The 27,379-nt window shown below is 43.7% G+C and overlaps 1 protein-coding gene and 1 long non-coding RNA gene across 4 annotated transcripts; one reads left to right on the top strand and one right to left on the bottom strand.

Moving 5' to 3' along the window:
• Positions 1-222: 222 nt before the first annotated feature.
• Positions 223-22,018, top strand: LOC125483973. Of its 3 annotated transcripts, none has more exons than XM_048600853.1 (6): positions 223-743; positions 4,541-4,697; positions 15,632-15,701; positions 16,026-16,083; positions 19,844-20,322; positions 21,425-22,018. In XM_048600853.1, exons 2-6 carry the CDS (start codon positions 4,579-4,581, stop codon positions 21,539-21,541), a joined length of 843 nt encoding a protein of 280 aa, XP_048456810.1. In that variant the 5' UTR covers positions 223-743; positions 4,541-4,578; the 3' UTR covers positions 21,542-22,018. The 3 variants fall into 3 exon arrangements, with proteins under 3 accessions (XP_048456810.1, XP_048456809.1, XP_048456808.1); XM_048600852.1 differs by having other exon boundaries at positions 19,844-20,343; XM_048600851.1 differs by lacking the exon at positions 21,425-22,018 and having other exon boundaries at positions 19,844-20,575.
• Positions 11,055-16,417, bottom strand: LOC125483974. Its single transcript, XR_007262859.1, has 2 exons — positions 13,982-16,417; positions 11,055-11,344 (listed from the first exon to the last, which is right to left on the bottom strand). It is a non-coding gene; the product is annotated as an uncharacterized LOC125483974 (long non-coding RNA).
• Positions 22,019-27,379: the final 5,361 nt, after the last annotated feature.

Genomic DNA, 27,379 nt, shown 5'->3' with positions numbered 1-27,379 from the left:
AGTGAGTGAGAGTGAGGTGTGGGTGAGTGAGTGTGACAGTGTGTGAGAGTGTGAGTGTGAGAATGTGAGTGAGAGTGAATGTAAGTGTCAGTAAGTATGTCTGAATGAGTGAATGAGTGTGTATGTGTGTATGACTGAATGAGAATGTGGGTGTGCGAGCGTGTGAGTGAGAGTGAGTGTGTGAGTGAGTGAGTGAGGCTGCGACTGAGCGAGTGTGTGAGAGTGTAAGTGGGAGTGAGAGGACCCCGGTTGTGAAAGAGTTAAGGCTGCCGGAATGATGAGTCGCTGGGTGTCAGGGTCAGGGACACACACACACTGGCTGAGAAGTGGAGAGTTACTTTAGCTGGCCTCCTTCCAGCTGCTCTGAGCTGGTCCCTGAGAGAGCCTCAGCTGGTGGTTTCTGAGGAGAAGGCATAAGGACAGGCAGGGAGGTGGCAGGGGCACAGTGCAGTGGGCAGTGTGTGGCCTGAATCCCTCACAGCAGCAGCTGGTTCTGGCTGTGGGCACAGTGATGGGGAGAGAGTCTCTTCACTCAGATCCTCCCTTACCCCCATGGAGGGCCTCCTACCCCTGAGGGCTACACTGCCGGCGAGAAGTTAGACTCTCACACCAGCCACTGCTTGTGAGGACGGACAGGCTTCCGCACTCGGTATCACTGGGAACCGAGGTGTGAATAGAGAAACCGCACTGTACTGGGGAGCTGGGCAAAGTCACAATGAAGACCAGGATTGAATAAAACTCAGGTCAGTGCCACTATCAAACCGACAAGAGGCTAAGTTTTAGTTAGAGCGGGGTGGGCTGTTACTGTGTATATCGATGCGAAATGGGTGAATTTAATGTAAACAGGTGCAAAAACAAAGTTGCTGGAAAAGCTCAGCAGGTCTGATTTTCCAGCAACTTTGTTTTTGTTCCGGATTTACAGCATTCACAGTTCTTTCGATTTTTAATATAAACAGGTATGGGCCTGGAGCCTCAACATCACCGTGTTGCCAAGTGAAACCCTTCCCCCCAAAAAAAATCAGGTCTACAAATGTAACCAGAGAAAACTTTAGACACATCAGGAATGACTGGAGTTGAGTTGGAAAGATGATTTGTGCGATGATATGATGGGACGCTTCAGTTCTTCCTTGACAGTTTGACAGTTTGATTCCCGTTTTAGATATTTTTAATCAGCCTGTTCAGGCATACTGTTACACAGCTCTGGAGTAGGTAAGACTTGAACCCAGACGTCTCGGTTCGCAAGAAGGGACACTACCACTGTGTTACAAGAGCCCTTTGCAGCTTGTTTTATTTTTTATTTAACCTATTTTTCTAATCAATCAGTTCAGAGATGTTATGGCACACCTCAGGAGAAGGTGGGACTTGAGGTCTGGACTCCTAGTCCAGGGGTAGGGACACCACCACTGCACCACAAGAGGGACCCCTCAATTCTGTTTTATTAAAAGAAATATGTGCAAGGGACCACCAGACACTAGATTGTTGCAGGGATCCAGGAGGTTTTGTTTTAGAAAGAACGCCCTGAGGTCCTTACCTGACTGTCTGTACATTTGTGCAGTGGTTCAGCAGATTCTGATATGTAATCAAATTCCCACTGCATTGTGAGTCAGGCCCAGCAGCAAAAGGTCTGAGCCACTGACATGGTACTAAATGCAAGCCTTGCCATTGATTCCCACAGAGATAGTAGGAACTGCAGATGCTGGAGAATCTGAGATAACAAGGTGTAGAGCTGGATGAAAAAAAAATTCTGAAGGGTCTAGGCCCGAAACGTCAGCCTTCCCGCTCCTGTGATGCTGCTTGGCCTGCTGTGTTCATCCAGCTCTACACCTTGTTATCATTGATTCCCACATCCCAGATTCAATGAAAGACAACAGGAGCACTCCCTGAAGGCCATCAACTCAGACTCCTGGAAACCTCAATACTGATCAAGGGTTAGCCAGCCTCCGCCAATCCCGTTACATCACAGACCCCTGGATAATGATGTATTTTTGAAATACATAATGAAAATCCCTTACTTGGGGGTCCAGATCTGAGGTGCATTGGGCCACATGTAGTGCCCCTCACTCTCAGGAGGCAGGGGTGCATTGTCCCAGACCTGGAGATTTCCTCCCTAAGTGTCCTGCTGAGTTCCTTTTGGAAGGCAAGTCCTTGAGTTTCACTGGTCACTAGAGATCCATTACCCCCTGCCTCTGCTTCAGTGGTTATACATGTGACTACTTCCTATACCAACTGTATTATTAGTTTTCTGAATATTGATATACTCACAGCTGGTGGTAATGCCCCACAAGTCGGGTCACTCACAGAAACCTGGCTTTATAGATCATAAGTTTTATTTTCTGTTTTGCTTAATGTGGTGGCTAGTCACTGAAAATATTAACAAGAGTTTGCCAATGCCATGTGAACAAATGAACATCAATGTTTATTACACACAAATTAAAAAAAAGTGTTACAGTATGCAAGGACTATTTGAAACAGTTTTGTTACAAGCATCAGAAAGAAAGATTCAATCCCTTTACCCCCTCAACAATATTCCAGTCTCTCAAACCCCAGTGAAGGTTGAATCTATCTCTACATTATAGCTCCTTGTTTTGTTGGTATGGTTTTATTTGGTTTCATATTGGCAGATTTCTACATTTATCTGATGCTATTTTCTTCACTTAGTGTCTCTTTTGGAGCCTCTCAAACAAGCTGCTAACTCAGCTCACTTGCTTCTTAACATGTGGTCATCAAACTAATTTATTGAGCAGACCTGGGCAACATCTTTTCTTTCTGATACGTCCATAGCCTTTTGCATTTGGAGTCAGCTCTGGACTTTTCTCTTTTTCCCCTAAATGTTTTGAAGACTATTAAACTATTATCATCTCTGCTGTTAACCAACTTTTCTCTCTGACTTGGTAGGGTTCTGCTTGAATTCCTCTGGATTGATCTGATTTTCTGTGTTACTGGTATCCTACAGGCATTCCTATCTCTTCTACTCTTTGTTAATGCTCTGAACTGTTCACCTTAATTGTTTAAAGACCTAATTGAAATGCATGCATGTAAAACAAATCTCCGGAAGCCCCCATTGCCATTCTCAGAACCAATCTAAAATGAAACTAAAAATATCTTCCCTCTTCATAACACTGATCCTTCATGATAACCTGAATACAGTGGTAGGCAAGTTATTGGAGAGGATACTGAGGGATAGGATCAACCAACATTTGTGTAGTTAAGGTCTGATTAGGGATAGTCAGAATGGATTTGAGCATGGGAAGTCATGTCTGACAAATCTTTTAGAGTTTTTTGAAGAGGTAACGAAGTGGATAGATTAGGGTAGGGCAGTGGATGTTGTATACAAGGACTTTAGTAAGGTCTTTGACAAGGTCCCCCACAGCAGGCTAGTCATGAATGTTAGGTTGCATGGGATCCAGAGAAAGCTAGTTAATTGGGTTCAAAATTGGCTCAATGGTAGGAGCAGAGGGTGATGGTTAAAGAGTGTTTCTCGGACTGGAGGCCTGTGACTAATGGTGTGTCACAGGGGTTGGTGCTGGGGCCTTTGTTATTTTTTATTTACATAGATGTACGAGGCATGATTAGTAAGTTTGCGGATGATACAAAGTTAGGAAGTATCGTTGATAGTGAGGAGGTTATCAAAAACTGCAGAGGGATCTTGATCAGATGGGGAAGTGGGCTGAGGATTGGCAAATGCGATTCAATACAGATAAATGTGAGCTGTTGTGCTTTGGAAAGTCAAACCAAGGTAGGACTTATACAATAAATGGTAAGGTCCTGAGGAGTGTTGTGGAACAGAGGGACCTAGGAGTACATGTACATAGTTCGTTGAAAGCGGCATCACAGGTAAACAGGGTGGTGAAGAAGGCATTTAGCGTGCTGGCCTTCATTGGTCAAGGTATTGAGTATGGGAGTTGGGACGTTATGTTACAGTTGTATAAGTTGCTGTGAGGCCACACTTGGAGTATTGCATACAGTTTTGATCACCCTGTTATAGGAAAGACATAGTTAAACTAGAAAGTGTACAAAGAAGATTTATGAGGATGTTGCCAGGACTAGGAGGCCTGAGTTATAGGGAGAGGTTGGCCAGGATAGGAATTTATTCCTTGGAACGTAGGAGAATGAGGTGTGTCCTTACTGACGTGTACAAAAACATGAGGGGCATAGATAGGATGAATGCATATGGTCTTTTTCCCAGGGATGGGAAATTGAAAATTAGAGGGCATAGGTTTAAGGTGAGAGAGGAAAGATTTAAGAAGGACCAGAAGGGCAACTTCTTCACGCTGAGAGTGGTGCGTATATGGGATGTGCTGCCAGAGAAAGTGTTTGAGGCAGGTACAATAGCAACATTTAAATAAAAAAATGGATAGGTACCTGGATAAGAAGGGTTTAGAGGGATATGGACCAAATGTAGGCAATTGGAACTAGCTGAGTGAGCACCATGGTCAGCATGGACCAGTTTGGAGCAAAGGGCCTCTTTCCATGCTGTATTACTCTAGGCCTCTATAAATACTTCTAAAATCAATATCTGTAAGGCATCTTTTTTTTTCAGATGAGTTAACAGCATCATCCTTGGCTCTACCTTTGAGTATGGGCGCTGAGCCCTGGTCCTTGAGTGGTGGATCCTATTCAATGCATCTATGGTTGTTCTTTACCCTGACCTTGCTGTTGCTCATCCTGCTACTGATCTCCTGTGGAAGCTGCATGAGGTAAGTCAGCCAGACACTCATTCCGTGCTCATCTGCGGAAGCAAGAGGGCTTTCTGCTGCATGTGTGCCATTTCACCAACTTTTCCCTGACCTTTAGACATTCTGCATTTTACTCCTCACAGTTTAGAATGCTTGCAAGTTTCCATCTGCAAACTCTGTACGTGTTCCCTATACTCCGAGTTTGTGCTCATTAACATATATCGGGAAAAAGAAGGCTGCCAAATCTAACCCTTGGGGAGCTCTACTACACACCTTCCTCCAGTTTCAAAAACATCTCCAAAATGTCCTTGCTTCCTTGTCCTCCAGATGAATAAGAAAAATGCAATCACAGTTATCACTAATCTATACACCAGCAGGTAGGAAGGATGTAGAGGAACAAATTTGACAAGGTTCCACACAACAAATTAGTAAGGAAAATTAAAGCTCATGGTATCAGAGGTAATGTATTGACATGGATAGAGAACTGGTTAGGTGACAGAAAGCAGAGAGTTGGAATAAATGGGTCCTTTTCAGAGTGGAAGGCAGTGACGAGTGGGGTGCCTCACGGTTCAGTGCTGGAACCCCAGCTGTTCACTATATACATTAAGGATTTGGATGAAGGCATTGAATATAATGTCTCCAAACTTGCAGATGACACTAAGCTGGGGGCAGTGTGTGCTCTGAAGAGGATGCTAAGAGGCTGCAGGGTGACTTGGACCGACTGGCTGAGTGGACAAATACCTGGCAAATGCAATATAATGTGGATAAATGTGAGGTTACCCACTTTGGTCACAAAAACAGGAAGGCAGATTATTACCTGAATGGTGGCAGTTTAGGAAAAGGTGAGGTGCAATGAGACCTGGGTATCATGGTGGAATAGTCACTGAAGGTTGGTATGCAGGTGCAGCAGGCAGTGAGAAAAGCTAATGGCATGCTGGCCTTCATAGTGAGAGGATTTGAGTAACAGAGTAAGGATGTCTGCTGCAGTTATACAGGGCCTTGGTGGGGTCACACCTTGTGCATTGTGTACAGTTTTGATCTCCTAGTCTGAGGAAGGATGTTCTTGCTAATGAGGGAGTCCAGTGAAGGTTCACCAGACTGATTCCCAGGATAACAGAACTGACATATGAAGAATGACTGGATCAACTGGGCTTGTATTCACTGGGATTTAGAAGAATGATGGGCTATCTCAGAGAAATATATAAAATCCTGATGGTACTGGATAGGCTAGCTAGATGTGGGAAGAATGTTCCCAATGTTAGGGAAGTCCAGAACAAGGGTCACAGTCTAAGAATAAGGGGTAAGCCATTCAGGACTGAGATGAGGAAGGATTTCTTCACTCAGAGAATTATGAACCTGTGGGATTCTCTCCCATAGGAAGCTGTTGGGGCCAGTTCGTTACATATATTCAAGAGGGAGTGGGACGTGACTCTTGTGGCTAAAGAGATCAAGAGGTATGGAGACAAAGCGGGAATGGGATGCAGAGATTGCACGATCAGCTATGATCATATTGAATAGTGGTGCAGGCTTGAAGGGCTGAATGGCCTACTCCTGCACTTATTTTCTGTGTTACTAAATCAGCAAGGGAAAAACAGACAGGTGTAAACATCATCGAGGAGTTATAATGGGGGGATTTTAATTACCTGCATATTGACTGGAGTACTGGTTGAGTAAGGAGCAACTTAGCTTTTGTTCAGGAAAGTTTCCTAAAGCAGTATGTGTGTCGTCCAACAAGAAAGAATACACTGTTAGACCTGGGAATGCAGTGAGCCAAGCAGTTCAGGTGTTTTTGAAGGGAGCATTTAAGAGGCAGTGTTCGTTGTATCCTAAAGTTCAGGATAGTGCTGGAGAAAGACATGCAACAATAATCAACTTTCAGAGTTCAATTGGATGAGAACAGAGCTATGTTTAATCCACCCTGGGATGAGGGCACGTCTGGTTAGGCCAGCATTTCTCGCTCAGTGTATTGTTAAGAGTCAATTGCATTGCTGTGAGTCTGGAGTCACATGCAGGCTAGACCAGGTAAGAATGTCAGATTTTCTTCCCTGAACGATATCAGTGAACCTGATGTTTTTTCCAACATTCGACAGTTTTTTGCGGCAGACTCTTACTAAACACACATTTCACTATCTGTCATAATGGGATTTAAACCCATCTCCCTGGATCATTGGCCTGTGTTTCTGAATTGTTAGATCAGCAATGGGATCACCTCCTTGGCTGGGCCAGCAAGACTAGAACCAAAGGCTGGCCAGAGAGACAGTTGGTGAACAATGAGCTGCTTTGGCCTCAGTCCAGATACTTTCCTTCAAAAGGGAAAGGTAGGACAAACAAATCCAGAACTTCCAGGATGACAAAGGAGATGAACACGTTTTTTACTTCTTTAACCTGATGTCTATGTCAGGTGGTAACTACAGTGGAGAATCAAGAGGGAGAGGTCAGAGGGGAGATTAAAAAAGCAAATAAGGAAATTAAAAAAGGGATGATGATTAAAGGCTAGCAACTAATGTAAGGCAAAATGACAAAGTCTCTCTAAGCGCATCAATGATAAAGGTGTGATGAAAGGAGGAGTGGGGCTGATCGGAGACCAAAAAGGGGATTTACTCCTAGAGGCAGAGGGTATTGCTAAGGTGGTAAATGGATAATTTGCAGCTGTCTCTGTATGAAAAAGGAGGATGCTGCCCAGGTTGAGGGACCGGGCACGGGTAAAGATCAAAATTAATAAGGCTGGGTATTTTGATTGGTGCGGTGGCTCAGTGGTTAGCACTGCTGCCTCACAGCACCAGAAACCTGGGTTCAATTCCAGCCTCAAGCGACTGTCTGTGTGGAATTTGCACATTCTTCCTGTGTCTGCGTGGGTTTCCTCCTGGTGCTCTGGTTTCCACTCACAGTCCAAAGATGTGCAGGCTAGGTGGATTGGCTATGATAAATTGCCTATAGTATCCAGGGATGTGTGGATTAGCCATGGGAAATGCAAGATTACATGGATAGGATAGGAGTGTGGGCTTGGGTGAGATGCTCTGCAGAGGGTCAGTGTAGACTTGATGAGCTGAATGGCCTGCTTCCATGCAATAGGAATTCTGTGTTTCTATTAGATGCACCATCAGCATTTAAAGGTGACAAGGTCAGGAGACTGAATGAGATGCATCCAAGGATTTTGAAGGAAGTGAGAGAAAAATTTGTGGAGACACTGGCCACAATCTTGGTGTTCCCTGGGCTCAGGGGAGGTGCCTGAAGACTGGAAATCATAAATACCACGGCTTTACTCAAAAAAAATTGTAAACTTTGGCCCAGTAATTACAATCCAGTCAGTTTCACTTTGGTGGGGAAGCTTCTAGAAATAATTATGTGGGAATTGAATTAATTGTCACATGGAAAATTCTGGATTGGTTCAGAAGAATCATTATGGATTTTTAAAGGAAAACCATGTCTAACTAAAAGCTGAAAGCTTATTGAAGAGGTACAGCAATGACAAGGGTAATATTGTTGATGTAGTGTACATGGATTTCTAGAAAGTGTCTGATACAGTGCTACACAGACTTGTGAGGAACATTATAGGTCAAGGTATAGGTCAGACAGTAGTAATATGGATACAAAATTGGCTGAGGGCTAGGACACAGACAGTAAGGGTCAATAGGTAATTTCCGGACTGGAAGAAAGTTTGCAGGGGAGTTCCTAAGGTTGGTATTTTAACTCTTGCTTTTGATGTAACTTAACGTTCTAGGTTTTAGCGTGCAGGGGACAATATCAAATCTTGCAGATGACATGACACTTGAGAGAATTGTAAACAGAGGAGGAAGAGGAGGACAGTGTGGAACTCCAAAAGGACATTGACAAGTTGGTGGAGCAGGCATATAGGTGGCAGATATCATTCATTGCAGAGAAGAGTGACATGATGCATTCTAATACAACGAACGTACAGAGTTAATATAAAATAAAAGCTACTTTTCTAAAGGATAAGGAGGAGTAGAAAGACCTGGGTGTATAAATATGTAAGTCATTAAAAGTGGCAGGACAGATTAAGAGAGCTGTTAATATAGTATATAGTTTCTAGGCTTCATAACTAGGGACATGGAGCAGGGACGTGATGCTGAATGTATGTAAGATACTTGTTAGATCTTAGCTGGAGTGTTGCGGACAAGTTTGGGTGCCACACTGCAGGTGTGCATGCAAGAGGGATTTACCAGAACGGTCCCAGGGATGTGCCAGTTCAGTACTGAGGATATAACGGATACTTTAGGACCGTTCTCTTTGACAGGAGGAGGCTGAGATGAGTTTTACTAGGTGCTTTCTAAACTGAGAGGGGTTTGTTCAAAGTGCATATAGTGAATCTGTTCCCAGCCAGCTCAAGAATGAGACAGCACTGTTTCAGTGTTTTGCAAAAGAAGCAAGGGCGATGTGAGAAAAACACACAGTGAGTAACTAGGATGCTTTGTCTTTCATATGGCTAGTTTTTCTCTGGAGCACATCACGAGAGGCTACAGCTTGATCATGGTCACTCCATATGAAGTCTGTCTGCCCAGGAGACCAGGCCACTGTTACCACCTGCCAGGGGAGGACTGGAAGGATTTGTAGATTGGAAACCTGTTTTGGTCAAGCCATAAACATGCCTTCCTTTGCCTTCAAGTCCAGGAGGGGGACTTGAACCTGGAGTTTCTAACTCAGAGGTCCACTGTGCCATAAGAAAGAATATGCTGTGATCAAGTTTATGGTAATTATCCACAATAAAAACAGAAAGTGCTACAGAAACTCAGCATCTGTGGAGAGAGAAAGACAGTTAATGTTTCAAGTACTTTGTCAGAACTGAAGTTGGAGATTTATAAACTCACCAGTCCTTCTGTTAGGATGAGACTGCTGTGCTGAACTGAATACTAGATTTTTCTGCTAGAATAAAAATGATACCTGATTTCCTTTCTCTCCGCTCAGAGAGTGGAGACAGAAAGATGAATACTTTCTCTTTGTCGGCTAGATGCCTCTGCTGTTCTGATCATACACAAGGCCATAGTCATCTCCCTAGTCAAGCAGTTGTTACTATATTAAGCTCTCTTGAACCTTCAACAAAAGCCAATCAAAAGACTGTCTGTGAGCAGAATTGCCCTGAATTCATACAGATTGGTTGTGATTTGTCTGTACAGCTCAAATAAAGCAACATTGTACATACAGCTTACAATATGTCCAATAACTTGTTTCTAAATCTGTAAACATCTTACATAGTTTCCTTGGTTTAAAGCAGGATCTTCTCCCGTCTTTAGTCCACATTACAAAAAAAAAGTTGTCTTTTTCAAAAGAACACACGTTACACAAGAAAAGAAATTAAACAAAGCTGTATGTATTGTAAAAGTCAATTTAAAAATATCAACGTAAGTGGTAGAAACATAGAAACAAACCTTGGCTGAGCAAAATTCATTTCAGATACTCAATTCCAGAGAAATATCACTGCTATCATAACTCTTTCATTTCCTACTTTCTTGAATTAGCTTTATTGTCACATGTACCCAAATAAGTATGGTGAAAAGTTTACAAGTCACCACTTACGGCACCATCTTAGTTACAAAGTACCTAGGTATAGATTCTTCAGTACAAGTTCTTAGGGAAAAAAAAAGAAAAATAAAGAAATAAACAGTCCAGCATTATAGATGATTGGAATAAATTAGAAAATGGAGAAATTAAAAATTCAGAACAACAGTCCTTCCAATCCAGTCCACACTGAAACCTAGTCTACAGTCTGCGCTGGGCTTCACCTTGAGGCTCTTAAGGCCAGGAGACCACTCTTGAATCAACACCAGGCTGGAGGTCCACGCTGAGGCAATGCCAGATGAAAGACCACCGCACCTGTCTTTACTGAGTCATTTTAGGTTTTCTTGTAAAGTTCTTCTAAAGACCGATGTTCTGACAGTGTGAAAACTTTGATACAAACTGTGACAACTCAGAGATTTTACAGACCAACCTACCCTGCTGCTAAGCTGAAACTGCTTTGCTGAACTGAAAACTTGATTTTTCTCCGAGGATCAAACATATACCTGCTTCTTCTGAACTGACCATAATCTAAAGCACCAGTATCCCCTGATCATTAGTTTTTCTGTATGTCATAAACCCATCAATATAAACAATTCATTAATTAGCACCACATGCGTCTGAGTAGAGACTTAGTAAGACATATATTTCCTTATGAATGTTGTATTTCGGTTACTTTTCAAAATGACTTTCTGACTTGTTAAAGGACGTAAGCTACATTCACAGAACTGAAACCAAGTTCCATCTGTCTCTATTTTAAAAATCCAAATGTTCAAATGATAACATATACTGTACACCTTTATCACACCTTCCTCCAAAGAAAACTGAAACAGTATCATTAAAAGATGTTTCCAATTTCAATCAAAATGTCTTCTCATTACTTTTTATTTTACTTTGACAGTAATAACATATTTACACAAAACACACAATGATTTTCAGAACAACACACGTCCATTTTGACCACAACATTGCTTTTCTTCCATGTTTGCTCTCGATAAAACATCCGCTGTGTACAAGCGACAAGGTCCTGCTGACAGAAGCCTTTTACCTGCCAACGGCCATATGATTGGATCTCAAATAACTGAACAGCTAGAGACTGGGGAATAAGATGGGGAGAGGTGTCTCCTTGTTCTACGCAGTCAGAGCTCAGTTTAAACCTGAAAAAAACCAGTCAACCTTTCTTTTAGCAGCTGCTGCAAGCTGTGACTTTGAACTGATAAATGAGAGACAATATGCAAATGAAGCAGCCACCCTGTACCTCCTGCAAATCACTGGAAGCCATTTGAAAAAAGGAACTCAGGAAGGAACATTTGGGTCAGCAAGAACCAAATCAACAACATTTTTGCACAAAGACTGGACTGTCTTTCCTCTGTGTGTTTATGTTTTTCTTGTTCCTGCTTATATACGTGTATGTGCATGTGTGTGTGTGCGCGCGTGTGTGTGCACCCGCGTGTGTGCATGCCTTTATGTGTGTCTGTGTCATGGGGAGATTATAACGAGATTAGAATTTTAGTTCATAGTTATATGCTGACAATTTATAATTATTTACCTTAGCTAGAGTCTAATTATTTGTAATAAATGGTGATTCTGTTTCAGTACAGAAACCTGGGCCATACTCTCTACTAGCTCAGGGGAATTTTGGATACTTATTTTAAAAATCTTAACATTTTGTGGCTGCTCTGGGAATGGCAAGGCTTGATTTTTGGTGGGCTACCCTAGCGAGTCATAATGGAACGGTAGAGACAGATAGCTAAAGAGCTCTCGAAACAAAATAGGGGAGGCAATGGCCTAGTGGTATTATTGCTGGACTGTTAATCCAGAGACCCAGATAATGCTCTGTGGACCCAGGTTCGAATCAGATGGTGGAATTTGAATTCAATAAATATCTGGAATTAACAGTCTAACGATGACCATGAATCCATTGTCGGAAAAACCCATCTGGTTCACTAATGTCCTTTAGGGAAGGAAATCTGCCATCGTTACCTGGTCTGGCCTACATGCGACTCCAGACACACAGCAATGTGGTTGACTCTTAATTGCCCTCTGGGCAGTTAGGGATGAGCAATAAATGCTGCCTAGCCAGCAATGCCCTCATCCCGTGAATGAATAAAGAGGGAAAAAAAAGCTTGAATTAGAAAGAGAGGGAGAATGAAAAACAAAGAGAAGTGGAAACAGAAGTCATATTGATAAAGCCCAAACTGCAAAGACATGGGGAAATCACACACGACTTGTTTAGGGAGAATATTAGAACAAAGAAAGAAAAAAGAGGTGGTAGCTCAGACGATATTTCGGATTTCACTGGGGCATCTGGTTTAAGTAGAAAACTTCAATAAGTACCTTTATTTACATAGCAAGGATTTGAAAGAGATTTCACCTTCCAAACCGAGGACCGCTTCCATCTAGAAGGACAAGGGTAGCAGATACGTGGGAACACAACCCCTCCAAGCCACTCACCATTCAGACTCGGAAATATATCAGCATTCCTTCAGTGTCACTGGGTCAAAATCCTGGAATTCCCTCCCTCAGGAGATTATGGGTCTACCTACAGCACATGGATAGCAGCGGTTCAAGAAGGCAGCTCACCACCAGCTTTTCAAGGAGCAACTAGGGACGGGCAATAAATGCTGGGCAAGCCAGGAATGTCCACATCCCAAAAAACAATAAAACACAAATTATATTTGCAATATTCAAAGAAATGATGAATAGTTTGGGAATTAAACAATTAATGTCTTCAGCTTACCATCTTAAGGAACATTGGAAAGACAGCATCAAGCTTTAAAGACCATGGATGAACAATAAAATCTAGAGCAGGCAAAAAGGTGAAAGCTTGGAATGTTGTTGCTTGACAAAAGGTATTAACATTGCCTCTGGAAAACCTTTAAAAGTAAAGATCACCGGACCATACCAAATCCAAAAGAAGCTCAATGATGTGAATTCTGCAGTGTCTTCTCCCGACAGAAGGAAAAAAAATCAGTGAGTGTGTTACATAAACATGTGAAAGAGGAGTCATGACTGGGAGGATAGTCATGATCCTTAATGTGGTGAAGATATAGGGAGTGAAAGAAAAACATCAGAATGATTCAAGAATAAATCAAAAATTGAAAACTTAAAAGCTGAGGAATTTCTTCTCAAGAAGGTTAGTGAATCTATTGAATTGTTTACCACAGAAGGTTGTCGAGGCTGTGTCATTAAAAATATTCAAGGCTAATACAGATGGATTTTTAATCAGTAAGGGGAATCGATGGTTATAGGGAAAAGGCGGGAAAGTGGAGCTGAGGATGATCAGATCAGCCGCAATCTCTTTGAGTAGCAGACCAGACCCAATGGGCTGAATGGCCTAATTCTGCTCCTATGTTGTACTGTATGATCTTCTGAACCTACTTTCATCAGAATTACTATTTCAGTGTGTGAAGGATGTACACAATGTGTGTTAAGACCGTATGTGAAATCTGTACACCGTGTGTTAGACAGTGTGTGAAATCTGTACACAGTATGTGTTAGACAGTGTGTGAGGGCTGTACACAGTGTGTGTGCATGTTAGACAGTGTGTAATGGTGTACTCTGTGTGTGTTATGCAGTGAAAGCTGCGGATTGGTCTGCAAATTACAATGTAGTAATCTCAGACACCAGCACAGGATGCTGGAATGACATAAAATACTTGGAATGGATGTGACTGGAACAGGATGAATGTAACAAGCTGTGACAGTTGGGGATGGCTGCTCTCTAACTCCATCTATCTGCCTCAGCCCCCTCACCAGCAACACCACTTCTGAAGGGGCAGTAATCTCACTCACCTTGAAAGTGTCCAGGTGAAGGTCAGCGGGCTTATCGAGGTGACCATTCCAAGTTTCCACAAGTGTTTGTGTGAAAACTCCCTTCCCAACATCGGCCTGAAATGACGCGCTCAAATTGTGAGATGCTGCTCCCTTATCCTGGACTGAGAGAAATGAGCAACTCACCTTTGATCACATCAGGGTCTTTAACCATCAAAACCACCTCCATTAAACCCCCACCTCATTGTCTATAACTCAGGAAGATACTAACCCTAGTCGAAGCAATCTCCCCCCACTCCATTTACTGACACTTTTTACCCAGGATCGTTCTGATGGTTCCTATCCTGTCAATAAGATCATGTCCAATTCTTCTAAACTCTAATGAGTGCAGGCCCAACCTGCTTAATATCTCCTCAGAACAATGTCCCTCATTATTCAGGATCAATCAAGTGAACCTTCCCTGAACTACCTCCAATGCCAGACTGTCCCTCCTCAAGGAATGAGACCAAAACTCTGGACCCAATTTGTTTTCATCAATCCCCTGTTGTAGCAGGACTTCCCTACCTCTATATTCCATCCCTCTTGCAAGGCAGGCCAATATTCTCATTGTTTTCCTAGTCACAAGGTAAATCTGAGTGTTAACATCTTGTGATTCATGTACCTTGACACCCAGAACCCTCTGTACATCAGAGTTCTACAGACTCTCTCCATTTAAATAATATTCTGATTTTCCATTCCTCCTGCCGAAGTGGAAAAGTTTACATTTTCCCACATTATACTCCATCTGCTACACTTTTGCCCACTTTCTTAGCCCATCATAACTTAGCTCCTCCTCTCAACTTGCTTTCACACCCATCCTCAGCATCGTCAGTGAATGGGGCTACAATACAGTTTGAACTGCATCTAAGTGCTAAGCCAAGCCTAACAGGAAAGGGGCAGGGAAACTCTTTCAGGAAATTCACTGGGACAGCTGACCCTGGAGTAAGAGCCTGGCCTCCTCTGTTGTTTTTACAGGCCTTGCTAAAGACTAACTAACATCAGCGCCAACAGGAATCCTAGAACAGAATCATAGAAATGGCAAGACACAGACGTTGGCCACTCTGCCAATCCTGTCTATTCTGGCTGAAAAGGAAGCCACCCAGCCAAACCCCAGCTTCCAGCATCTGGTCTGTGGCCCTGCAGCTTATGGCACTTGAGGTACATTTCCAGGCATTTTGGAAATGAATCAACAGTTTCTGCCTTCAATGCTCTGTCAGGTGATGAGTTCCTGATCTCTCTCACCCTCTGGGTGAAAACTGTTTCCTCATCTCGTCTCTGATTCCTTGACTGATCACTTTAATTTAATAACCAATGCCCCATAGCCACTGTCACCTCTGTTAAATAAGTCTGTCCCATCCAGTCCATCCAGGTCGCTCACAACCTTGTATATCGTAATCAAATTTTGTACCCCTCCTCATCCTCCTATGTTCCATGGGGAACGTCCAGCCTATTCAGTCTTTCCCCAAAACTGGCAACATCCCTGTAAATCTCCTCTGCACCTTCTCTGGTGATAGACTGATGTTCACAGTTTCACACATCACTGAAACACTTTTGTTTAACTGTGTGAGGAACTGGTGCAGTTTATCAGAGGACATTATAACGTTCCTAATGAGCTATTTTCTCTTTCCACAGGGATGCAGCTCAATTCTCGGCAGAGAGTAACGACACAGAGACTAAAGATGACACTCAGCTCATAAGCATTGTAAGTTTGTGGAACAGGGAATCGGTTCAAATCCAGTGAGGGGATTGGTGGGGAAGGGGTGATGAGTTATCAGGGAATTTGAGCAGGGGTTCCTGTTTTTCCTTTGGGAGTGGAATTTCAGTGACACTGTTTGTGGGGCCCAGAGAGTACGGAGGAAACTCTGGCACCATCACAGTGAAGACTGACAGGAAGCAGAAAAGTCACCTGTGTGGTGTCTTTACAGGACAGAAGGAGAAGGAGATGAAGGGGCAGTTTCACTGGGGCAAATAATCACATCAGTGATAACATGTGGAAATAATAAGAAATTCTGTCTTCTTTCTCCAGAGCCAAATGGATGATTCTGTATTTCCAAAGAGCATCTCCACAGCAACAATTCAAGAAGGTACAGACAGAATCAAATAGGGGGCTGTTCCACATTGAGGGAGTGATATAGAGGGAGTCATACACTGAGGGTGATACACAGAGGGATGGTGGTGCAGTTTCCGTGTGTGGTTTGAGTGCTGTGTGTTGACCTGATGTGAGTTCTGGTTTTGACAGTGAGCTATTTGGAATCACTTTGCCTTCATGTGACCTTGATCACTGATTTGGGACGTAGGCAATTTCTCAATTGCTAGCTGTGTGACAGACTGGGAACCCTGTGACCGGTGAAATCATTGCTGTGACTCAGTCTGTGATTTACATCATGCAATTGCCACATCGCCCCTCTGAAGAGCATCCCACCCAGACCCACCTCCCTACTCCATTCCTGTAAACCCCAACTTCCAATGGCCAGTCCACCTCGCTTGCGCATCCCTGGACAAATTAGCATGGCCAATCCACCTAACCTGCACATCTTTGTAAAACCGAACGGACTGCGGATGCTGTAACCAAAAAACAGAAGTTGCTGGAAATTTTAGCAGGTCTGGCAGCATCTGTGGAGAGAAATCAGAGTTAACGTTTTGGGTCCGATGACTCTTCCTCAGAACTGATGGTTGCTAGGAAAATGTCAGTTTATATGCAGAAGATAGGGTGAGGGCAGGGAGAAAGGAGTAAACAACAGAGCCTAAAGAGAAAGAAGAACGGTTGGACAACAAAGGAGTTGATAACGATCTGGCTAGGGGGATGAACAGTTGTTAATGAGGACTGTTAGTGACTAACAATAGATGGTGTGTAATGGCAGACTATGTAATAACAAGGTCTGATATGTGGGGTGGGGGCGTGGGGGTGAATGGGTAAGTTCAGTCCCTAAAATTATTGAACTTGATATTGAGTCGGGAGGGCTGCAGGGTCCCCAGGCGGAAAATTGAGGTGTTGTTCTTCCAGATTGCGCTGAGCTTTGCTGGAGAACTATAGGAACCCCAAGACAAAGATGTTGACCAGGGAACAGGGTAGTGTGTTAAAGTGGCAGGCAACTGGAAGCTCAGGGTCTTTTTAGTGAACAGAATGTAGATGTTCTGCAAAGCAGTCACCCAGTGTACGCTTTGTTTTCCCAATGTACAGGAGACCACATTGTGACCAGCGAATGCAGTAGACTAGATTCTGGGAAGTGCAGGTGAAGTGTTGCTTCACCTGGAAGGTATGTTTGGGCCCTGGGATACTGAAGAGGGAGGAGATAAGTGGGCAGGTGTTACATCTTTGACAGTTGCAGGGGAAGGTGTTGTGGGGCTGTGGGGGGATGTTGGGAGTGATGGAAGAGTGGACCAGGGTGTCCTGGAGAGAATGGTCCCTGTGGAAGGTGGACAGGGGAGGGGAGGGGAATATGTATCTGGTGGTGGTATCTCGCTGGAGGTGGTGGAAATGGTATCTGATGATCTTCTGGATGTGGATACTGGTGGGATGGTAGGCAAGGACAAGGGGAACCCTATTGCTGTTGGGGGAGGGAAGAGAAGGGAATGAGGGCAGAAGTGTGGGAGATGGGTCAGACCTGGTTGAGGGCCCTGTCGACAATGGTGCTGGGGAATCCTCGGTTGAGGAAGAAGGTGGACATTTCGGAAGGTGGACAACGCTCCGTTGTTGCCCTTGGTCTCATCAGAAATGTGTGATGGAGATGGAGGAACTGAGAGAATGGGATGGAGTCTTTACAGGAAGCAGGGCGCGAGGATGCAAAGTCCAGGTAGCTGTGGGAGTCGGTGGGTTTATAGTAGATATTAGTGGCCAGTCTACCCCCAGAAATGGAAACAGAGATGTTGCGGAAGGGAAGACAGGAGTTAGGTATAGACCAAGTGAAAGTGAAGGCAGGGTGGAAGTTGGAAACAAAATCAACGTACCTTTCCAATTCCAGATGAGAGAGGGATGCAGCACTGATGATATCATCGATATACCAGAGAAAGAAACAGACAGCCCTCAGACCATCCTGGTGGCGGATGTACGTGTAAAGGGATTGCATGTCCATGGTAAAGAGGATGCAGCTGGAAATTCTGAAACCGACGTAAAGTGTCAGAAGAATCATGAATTGATTCGGCTTCTTGAATTGAGTGGTTTGCTAGGCCATTTCAGAGGGCAGTGGCACGTTGTTGTGGGTCTGGAATCACATGTATACCAGTCTAGGTATGGACAGTATTAATAATCCAGGTTTAGGGTTTTATGAAGAATTGGCAATGATTATGTGGTCATCTCTAGACCAACATTTCAAAATCCAGATGAGCTTAAATTTAAATATCACTATCTATCATGCAAGTTTCAAACCCATGTGGCCATAACATTATTGAACACACAGAATGCTGAAGAAACTCCACAGATCTGGCATAGCATCTCTGGAGAGACAGAAGCAGAGCTAATGTTTTCAGTCTGAGGAGAAAGTGTTTCTCTCAGAGGTAAGAGTTTGTGAAACTCTCTTACCCACAGAGTGCATGTGTCGGGGTCATTAAATATTTTTAACATGAGTTCTCAGGGGGCAGTGAGAATGTGGATTTGATGCTACAATTTGATCAGCCATGATTGTACTGAATGGGAGAGCAGATTGAGGGGCTGAATGGCCTACTCCTGTTCCTATGTTTTTTCTTGAATAGCAGTGCAGATATGAGGGGCTGAATGGCCTACTCTGGCTTCTGGTTTGCATTTTCAGTTGTCTGTATGTGTTTGTCTAGGGGTTTGTGTGTGCGCGCGCATGTGTGTGTGTGTTTGCATTTGAGTGTCTGACTGGGCCTCGTGTCTGTGTGTGTGTCTATTTGTGTCTGTGTGAGTATTTTCGTGTGTGTGTGTGTGTGTACACATACAGTGGAAACAGATGTGTGTTTCTCACCCAGTGTTCCTGCAGTGAGGCACGTTTCTGCCCACTGTTTGCCAGGAAAGGTTTTCACTGCCCTGAAACTGACGTGTTAATGAGCATAAAGAGTGAGATTTCATGTGACTGTGGTTAGCAGAAATTGCATCAGAGACTGAATCATTGACCAATTGCATTTCAAAATTTACAGATACTCAACACAAACTTGGCCAACAACAGATCAAGAACTGGCAGTCCTTCATGCCCTCTGGCCAAAACAAAAAATAGTTTCAAATATTATTTCTGTGATGAATGGTGGGAGTTCTACCCAGTGCCTTGAACCAATATCACTAAAAGCAGATCTTCTGGTCATTTATCCCATTGCTAATTGTGTGAGCTTGCTGTATGAAAATTGGTTGTTCTGTTTCCTACTTTCCAGCTGGAACTATGCTGCAAAATTACTTACAAGGGGAGGCGATAGCCTAATGGTATTATTGCTGGACTATTAATCCAGAAACTCAGGTCATGTTGTTGGAACCTGGGTTCAAGTCCTGCCATGGTAGATGGTGGAATTTGAATTCAATAATAAATCTGGAATTAAGAATCTCATGAAACTATTGTCAGAAAAATCCATCTGGCTCACTTATGTCCATTAGGAAACTGCCATCCTCACTTGGTATGCTCTACGTGTGACTCCAGATCCATAGCAATGGGCTTGACTCTTAACTGCCCTCTGGGCAATAAATACTGGCCTAGCCAGTGATGACCACATCTCACAAATGAATAAAAAGATAGAGATTTCTGGAGAAACTCAGCGAGTCTCGTAGCATCTGTGGAGAGAGAAACTGAATTCATGTTTCAAGTCCAGTGACCCTTCTTCAGATCCCTAGTGTGGCTCTCTGCTGGCTGTGCCCGAATGTTCACATCTAACAAGTTCCCTTTCACTTTCAAACCCTCACAGGTCGCCCTGGATTGCGTAAAGTAAGCTGGCAAAATGATGTGGAAATGTCTGGCACACAAGATGATAAAGAGTCTCCGTGTCAACACAGTAGAGCACTGCCTGAGCTTCCCACTGCCTCGGGCAGTAAGGTGAATCCCGATGGTAAAGGTGACCCCGTCTACCAGACAGCAAGGGAGCTGTCTGCTGCAGAGTGCCCAGAGCTTGCAGAAGACTCCATCGAACCATCATACGCAGCCAGTGAGCAGTTTAGCCTCGAAGCACAGAGGACAGAGTTCATCATTGAGGATGACATTGCCAAGGAGGATGGGGAGGGACAACGGGAGAAAGTGGCTCCTGTATATGCACGGGTCAGCAAAAAGCCAAAGAACACACCATTGCTGCAACTTCCCAGCCCTTCATTAGCCCGTGGGAATGTGGAATGTGACGAGGAACCACCACCACTACCTGAGAAACATTTCGACCTTGATGATGATTTTGGGGTCAGTGTGGTCTTTGAGCAGGTCAGATGTGGACCAGAAAAGGTCTGCAGCTCTCCCTCACTAACTCACATGCTCACACCTACCTGTGATTTTTGTCTCTCTGATTCCTGTTCTTCAACCCTCCTCATCGCCTCGTCTTTATTCTGATATCTCACTTCACCCTTGCACTTGCTCTTCCTGCCAACCACTCAGTCACATTCCATTCCAAGTAGCCGCACACAAATACACACTGTCAAAAGAACACTGTCCCTGTCCTGGGAGTGTTTGATGGGACAGTGTAGAGAGAGCTTTACTCTGTATCTTATCCCATGCTGTCCCTGTCTTGGGAGTGTTCGATGGGGACAGTGTAGAGAGAGATTTACTCTCTATCTAACCCTGTGCTGTCCCTGGCTGGGGAGTGTTTGATGTGGGACAGAGTGGAGTGAGCTTCACTCTGTGTCTTACCCTGTGCTGTCTCTGTCCTGGAGGTGTTTGATGGCAGACAGCGTAGAGGGAGCTTTACTCTGTCTAATCCCATACTGTCCCTGTCCAGGTAGTCTTTAATGGGAACAGTTTTGAGGAACATTCACTTTCATTTTACAAGGGTAGAGAGAATATTACTTTCATTTTAAAAGAATATAGGGACATTTTCTTTGAATTTAAAAGAGTACAGGGAGCTTTACATTCATTTTAAGAGAGTAGAAAGAACTTTACTGTCAATGTAAAAGATAGAAATTGGCTGGAACAGGAAGTGTTGGTAGAACCACTGCAGTGGTAGAACTTGGAGACATTGTCACAGCACAGAGGCCAGCCTCTTCAGGATTAGGATTGGGAATCGTTCTTCACACAAAGAGCAAATATCGTTTGGAACTGACTTTGACAAAAGGCAATTGCTGGCAGATCAGTTATTATTTTGAAGTTTTAGATTGATAGGTTTTTGCTAAGCATATGGGTTGGTGAGTGCGATGAAAAGCTGGGTGTCCGAAGTTGGGTCACAGATCAGCCATGATTCTATTGAATATGGAACAGCATTAAGGGGCTGCATGATACTGGAGTCTGAATGAAGTCTCAGTGATGTTTTAACAGTGAGCACTGATCTACATTGTCACTCTTCATTTTTCAGACATTGGTGGAGAGAGCACCTCAGGAAGACCCCAGAGCAGCTTTGCTTCCTGCTGAGTCCTGTGTCACTGATGGGGATGATATTGTGGCCACAAAGAATGGTCTGACTGTGGGTTAGCAGCACCAATATCTCTGAGACACTACTCTGCTTCTAACTGGATATGATCAGTATTGGATGGGATTTACCTAAACAAGCTACACCAGAATGAATATCCCCAAAAGGAATGCAGGGAAACCATCAAAAACAGAAACTCAGCAAGTCTGACAGCATCTGTGAAGAGAGAAACAGAGTTAACGTTTTGAGTCCAGTGACTTTTCTTCACAACAATGTGGGATAGAGGGGCCTTGTGTCTCCTGCTCCCTATACACTACACAATGAACACAGCTTGGAACTTCAGAGACACTGTATAGCTCGGGCTCTATGTGGGAAAAGTACTGAAGGAGTGACATTAAAATTTCATTTCTTGCATTTGAACAGGAGGGCTGGAGCTCTGATAACCTCTTAGTGCGGGTACTGGGAGTGAGATGTCACCATTTTAATAACAGAATTTTCTGCGTAGTTTTCTCTGTGACATTATAGATTTCTTGAATATTATTACACTGACAGTGTCCACGTGTTGATTCAATTTCTTTGATGAATATTAATTGAATTTATTTTCAGAATGTGGGCGTTACATGTATTTCACTTACATCATTTCGCCAAATAGTGATGCTGTACAAGAATGTCCTGTTCGATGGTTTCAGAAGGTAGGTAAGAGTCACACAGCAGTTCCTGCTGGGGAAGGGCAGCAGCTTTATTTTATTTCACTGGAGGCAGTTCAGAGAAGGTTCATTGGGAAGGATGTCTTATGGGCAAAGATTAAACAGGCTGAAAATTACTCATTGGAGTTTAGAAGAATGAGAAATGATCTCATTGAAACATATAGAGTTCTTAAGGGGTTTGACAGGATAAATGCTGAGAGGATGTTTCCCCTCATGGGAGTCTAGGACCAGACAGCATTGTGTCAGAATAAAGGGGCACCTATTTAAGACTAAGATGAGGAGCAATTTCTTCTCTCAGAGGGTTGTGAGTCTTTGGAACTCCTTGCCACAGAGAGCTATGGGGCAGAGTCATAGAGTGTCATACAACATGGAAACAGACCCTTCGGTCCAATTCTTCCGTGCCGACCAAGTTTCCCAAACTAAACTGGTCCCACTTGCCTGTATTTGGCCCAAATCCCTCTAAACCATTCCTATTTAATGTGTTTTAAATGTGGTAACTGTACCTGCACCCACCATTTTCTTCTGGAAGTTTGTTCCAATCATAAACCACTCCAATTCCAAAATAACTTCCCTGATCTTGTTTCTAAGCCTCAGCCAATAAAGACAAGTATCCCATATACCTTCTTATCCACCTTGTCTACCTGTACCTCTACCTTCAGTGATCTGTGGACATGCAAGATGCTGTCTTGTCCCTTTAAGGAGGTAAGCTCAAAATCCAGATGTCAGGAACAGTGGCTCAGTGGTTAGCACTGCTGTCTCACAGTGCCAGGGATTCCAGCTTTGGGTGGCTGTGTGGAATTTGCATATTTAAGGCTGAGATAGATTCTTGATCAGTCGGGGAATCAAGGGAAAATGCAGGAAAGTGGACATGAGGAATATCCGATCAGCCGTGATCCTGTTGAATGGTGGAGCAGGCTCGAGGGGCCAAATATTATTGTTTTTCTTTCAATAAAAGCTGCTCGTGGACTATTTAAGTTTTTCCCACATTCTGATGGTCTCATGATTGTTTTTACTGAGACCATTTGTTATTTCCAGGTTTTTTAAGAGTCTAATTCAAATTCTCAAACTTTCCTGGTGTGCTCTGATTGATCCCTTTCTGAATGATCACAGAATTAGTATGGAGCAGAAGGAGACCATTTGGCCCATCATACCTACACTGGGGTCGTTAAATGGAGCATCATGACCTCGTGATCTCCAGACTTTACCCCACATCCTTGCACACCATTTCTATCTCAGTAACCATCCAATACCCTCTTAAATACCTCAATTAAACCTGTCTTCACCACATTTCCAGGCAGTGCATTCCAGACTGGAAATAGTTGCTGCATGGAAAAGATTTTCCTCACTTCACCCTAGCTTCTTTTGCAAATCACTTTAAGTATGCGCCCTCTTGTTTTTGTTCCTTTTACAAGCGGGCACAGTTTTGATAATCACTAGGTGACTGTGCAAAATCAACCACCATCCATTCACAGGCATGTTCTCTCACCCAGAGCCAGGAGAATTTACCCTCCTCATGTGATTCTGGGAGCAATATAGCAAAATAAACTCTTTACAGGAAAAGCTGAATGTGAGAATAATTTGTAACAGGGAGACTCTAACACATTGATAGGAAACCCACACAGACACAAGGAGAATGTGCAAATTCCACAGTTATCCAAAGCTGGAATCAAACACAGGTCCCTGGCACTGTGAGGCAGCAGTGCTAACCACTGAGCCACTGTTCCTGACATCTGAATTGTGAGCTTACCTCCTTAAAGGGACAAGACAGCACCTTCCAAACCCATGACCACTTCCATCTAGAAGGAAATATATTGCTATTCCTTCGGTGTCACCGGGTTGAAACCCTAGAATTCCCTCCCTAAGGACCTTGTCGGTCTACTGACAGCACACGAACGGTGGTGGTTTAAGAGGCAGTTTGTTCTCAAGGGCTAATAGGAATAGGCAATAAATACCTACAATAAATGGCTAAGCCAGCAAGGTACACATCACTGAATAATAAAAAAAAACTTATGTTTCAGTCACATAAGGTATAGCTGAGACCACATCTCAAATACTGTGTGCAGTTTTGGTCTTTTTCAAGGAAGGGTGTTGGACATGGTTCACAGGAGGTTTATTGGATTTGTATCTGGAATAAGTGTGTTGTCTAATGAGCAAAGTTTGGATAGACTGGGACTGTTTCCCCTGGATCTTAGTGAGGGGTGACCTGATTGAAGTGTATCAGATCCTGAATGATCTTGTCAAGGTTTACTGTGGATAGAATGTTTCCTCTTGTTGGTCAGTCCAGAACTAGAGGGCACCAATGCAAAATTGTGATCAGTCTATCAGGACAGCAAGGAGGAGAATGTTTTTCTCTCAGAGAGCTGTGTGACTCTCTGCTTCAGAACAGTGGAGGAGGAGTGGACATTGAAGATTTTTAAGGTGGAGGGGGATAGATTCTTGTTAGGCAGAGAATTGAGGGTCATCGGGGGAGATAGGAATGTGGAATTCCAGACACAATCAGATCAGCCATGATTTAATTGAACAGAGAAGCAGGGGCTGAATGGCTTACTTGTGTCTTATTTCATCTGCTTGTACAAAAAGCTGATCCTTGCTCCATTACTGAGCTTCACACAGAAAGGGTTAGTCAACAGGATTGGCAATGATTATTCAGCATTCCTCGGTCTTTTAAACAATATCTGAAGTTTGACTTGTTTGCTTATTGTCAGCAGAAATAATGATTTGTCGTGGCAGGTCCCCTCCCTTTTGTACGTGTTATAACAGAACCATTGCTGTATCGACTGCTCTGTTCAATGGTGTCAATCTGGATAGTCAACCTATTCCAGATACAATCACACACTGTTGTTCCAGGGGATTTGACAAGTTTTCCTCTGGGAATATCTTAGTTCAGACATGAAATATATTGCACTGATTCACCCTCAACTTCTGCAACCAATCTCCTATGTAAATCACTCATATTTATTCACCTGATTGATGGCAAGGTGTAGATCATTTACTGCCAATCACACAGTACAAACTGAGGAATTTTTAAAAAATTCTTTCACAGGATGTGGCATCTCTGGCCTGTCTCCAGTTGCCTTTGAGAAGGTGGTGGTGAGCTTCCTTCTTGAATTGCTGCAGTCCACCTGGTGTGGTTTGACCCACAATGCCATTAGGGAGGGAATTCCAGAATTTTGACCTAGCAACACTGAAGAAGCAGTGATATATTTCCAAGTAAGGATGGTGAGTGGCTTGGAGGGCAACTTGCAGGGAATGGTGTTCCCATGTATCTGATGCCCTTGTCATTCTAGATGGAAGTGGTCGTGGGTTTGGAAAGTGCTGTCTGAGGATCATTGAAGTTCTGCAGTTTATCTTATCGATAGTATACACGCTGTTACTGAGTGTCGGTGGTGGAGGGAGTGGATGCTTGTGGATGTGGTTCCAATCAAGTGGGCTGCACTGTCCTGGATGGTTTTGAGCTTCTTGAGTGTTGTTGGAGCTGCATTCATCCAGGCAAGTGGGGAGTATTCCATCACACTCCTGACTTGTGGGTGTTGGAAAAGTCTGTCAAACATAACCTTAATGAGACGGGGTTGACCATAAATGCAGCAACTAATGATCTGTGTTGAGCTCATAGACTGGAAATGCACTCTGACTGTGCACAACAGGAAATTCTGCGTGTCCAGCTATGATTTTATGAATGCTAATTTGAATAGCTCAAAAATCATCCCATGGAAATGCTGAGCTGGAGAATATCTGCTCAATCCACTGTCTGTGAATCTCTTCTGGTAGAAACATAGAAGATAGGAGTAGGAGGAGGCCATTCGGCCCTTTGAGCCTACTCTGCCATTCATCACAATCATGGGATGATCATCCAACTCAATAGCCGAATCCTGCTTTCTCCCCATAACCTTTGATCCCATTCGCCCCGAGTGCTATATCTAGCCGCCTCTTGAATACCTTCAATGTTTTGGTATCAACTGCTCCCTGTGGTAATGAATTCCACTGGTTCACCACTCATTAGGTGAAGAAATGTCTCCTCATCCACATCCTAAATGGTCTACCCCAAATCCTCATATTGTGACCCCTAGTTCTGGACGCACACATCATTAGGAAAATTCTCCCTGCATCTAGCCTGTCCAGCTCTGTTAGCATTTTATAAGTCTCTATGAGATACCCCTCATTCGTCTAAACTCCAGTGAAAACAATCCCAACCTAGTCAATCTCTCCTCGTACGTCAGTCCCACCATCCCCGGAATCAGCCTGGTAAACCTTTGATGCACCATCTTGAGAGCAAGAGCATCCTTCCTCAGGAAAGGAGACCAAAACTATACAATCCCACACCCTACCCTCAATCCAAATCAGTTTTGAGTTCGGTGCAGGAAGGTGCATTTTAAGTTCAGGAAAGATGTCCCCACAACAGATCAGTATGCCCCACGCCCTTCTAGTGATTCTTCTCAACAGGAGGTACCTTGTGGATAAAGGCTTTGACTTGTGTTTGCTGTGGTTCGGATCACAGGGCAGGCGATGAGATGTGAGTTATCTTTGTGAGGTGAGTTGGTCAGTCAGCCCTTGTTTCTCCAGAGTTCACCACACAAAGTCAGTGACTGGCCACACTGACTGCTGGCTGAGGTAAATGCTCAGGCAGAATAGCCAATAACCTCCTCACATTACAAGGTCTAACAGACACTCAAAGATTGGAATTTCCTCAGCGGGTTGTGGGTTTATTTGTTACAACCAGATCTAACACTAGGCCCCAGTGAGTGAGGGGCAATCAATGCCCCTCTGCTGTCCTCCACTCCTACACAAACTCCACTAATGCCCCCAGAACATATATCCTCCTGTCAGATGAGATTCAGAATAGTCAGCTCCTGTCAAAGTCAGCAAGAATGGGATTTCTAATCCCACTGCAGAACCTTAGCTCAACAACTAGTGTGACAGAAACAGAAAATGCTGGAGAAACTCAGCAGGTCTGGCAGCATCTGTGGAGAGAGAAACACAGTTAAAGTTTCGCGTCGGATGACCCATTTCCAGCTAATTCTCTTTTAGTTTCAGTTTTCCAGCAGCTTTGTTTTTTTACAACTAGATGAACAATTTATTGCAGCAATGTGGGATTGAAGGGTCAGTGCTGATGGAGTACCTCATTGTCAGAGGGTCAGTGCTGAGGGAGCGCTGCACTGTTGGAGGGTCAGTGCTGAGGGAGTGCTGCACTGTTGGA

Source organism: Rhincodon typus, chromosome 9 (assembly GCF_021869965.1).
Source record: "Rhincodon typus isolate 14 chromosome 9, sRhiTyp1.1, whole genome shotgun sequence".
NCBI lineage: Eukaryota > Metazoa > Chordata > Chondrichthyes > Orectolobiformes > Rhincodontidae > Rhincodon > Rhincodon typus.
Note: the sequence above shows the minus strand (reverse complement) of the source record. Positions and strands in the feature narration are given on the sequence as shown.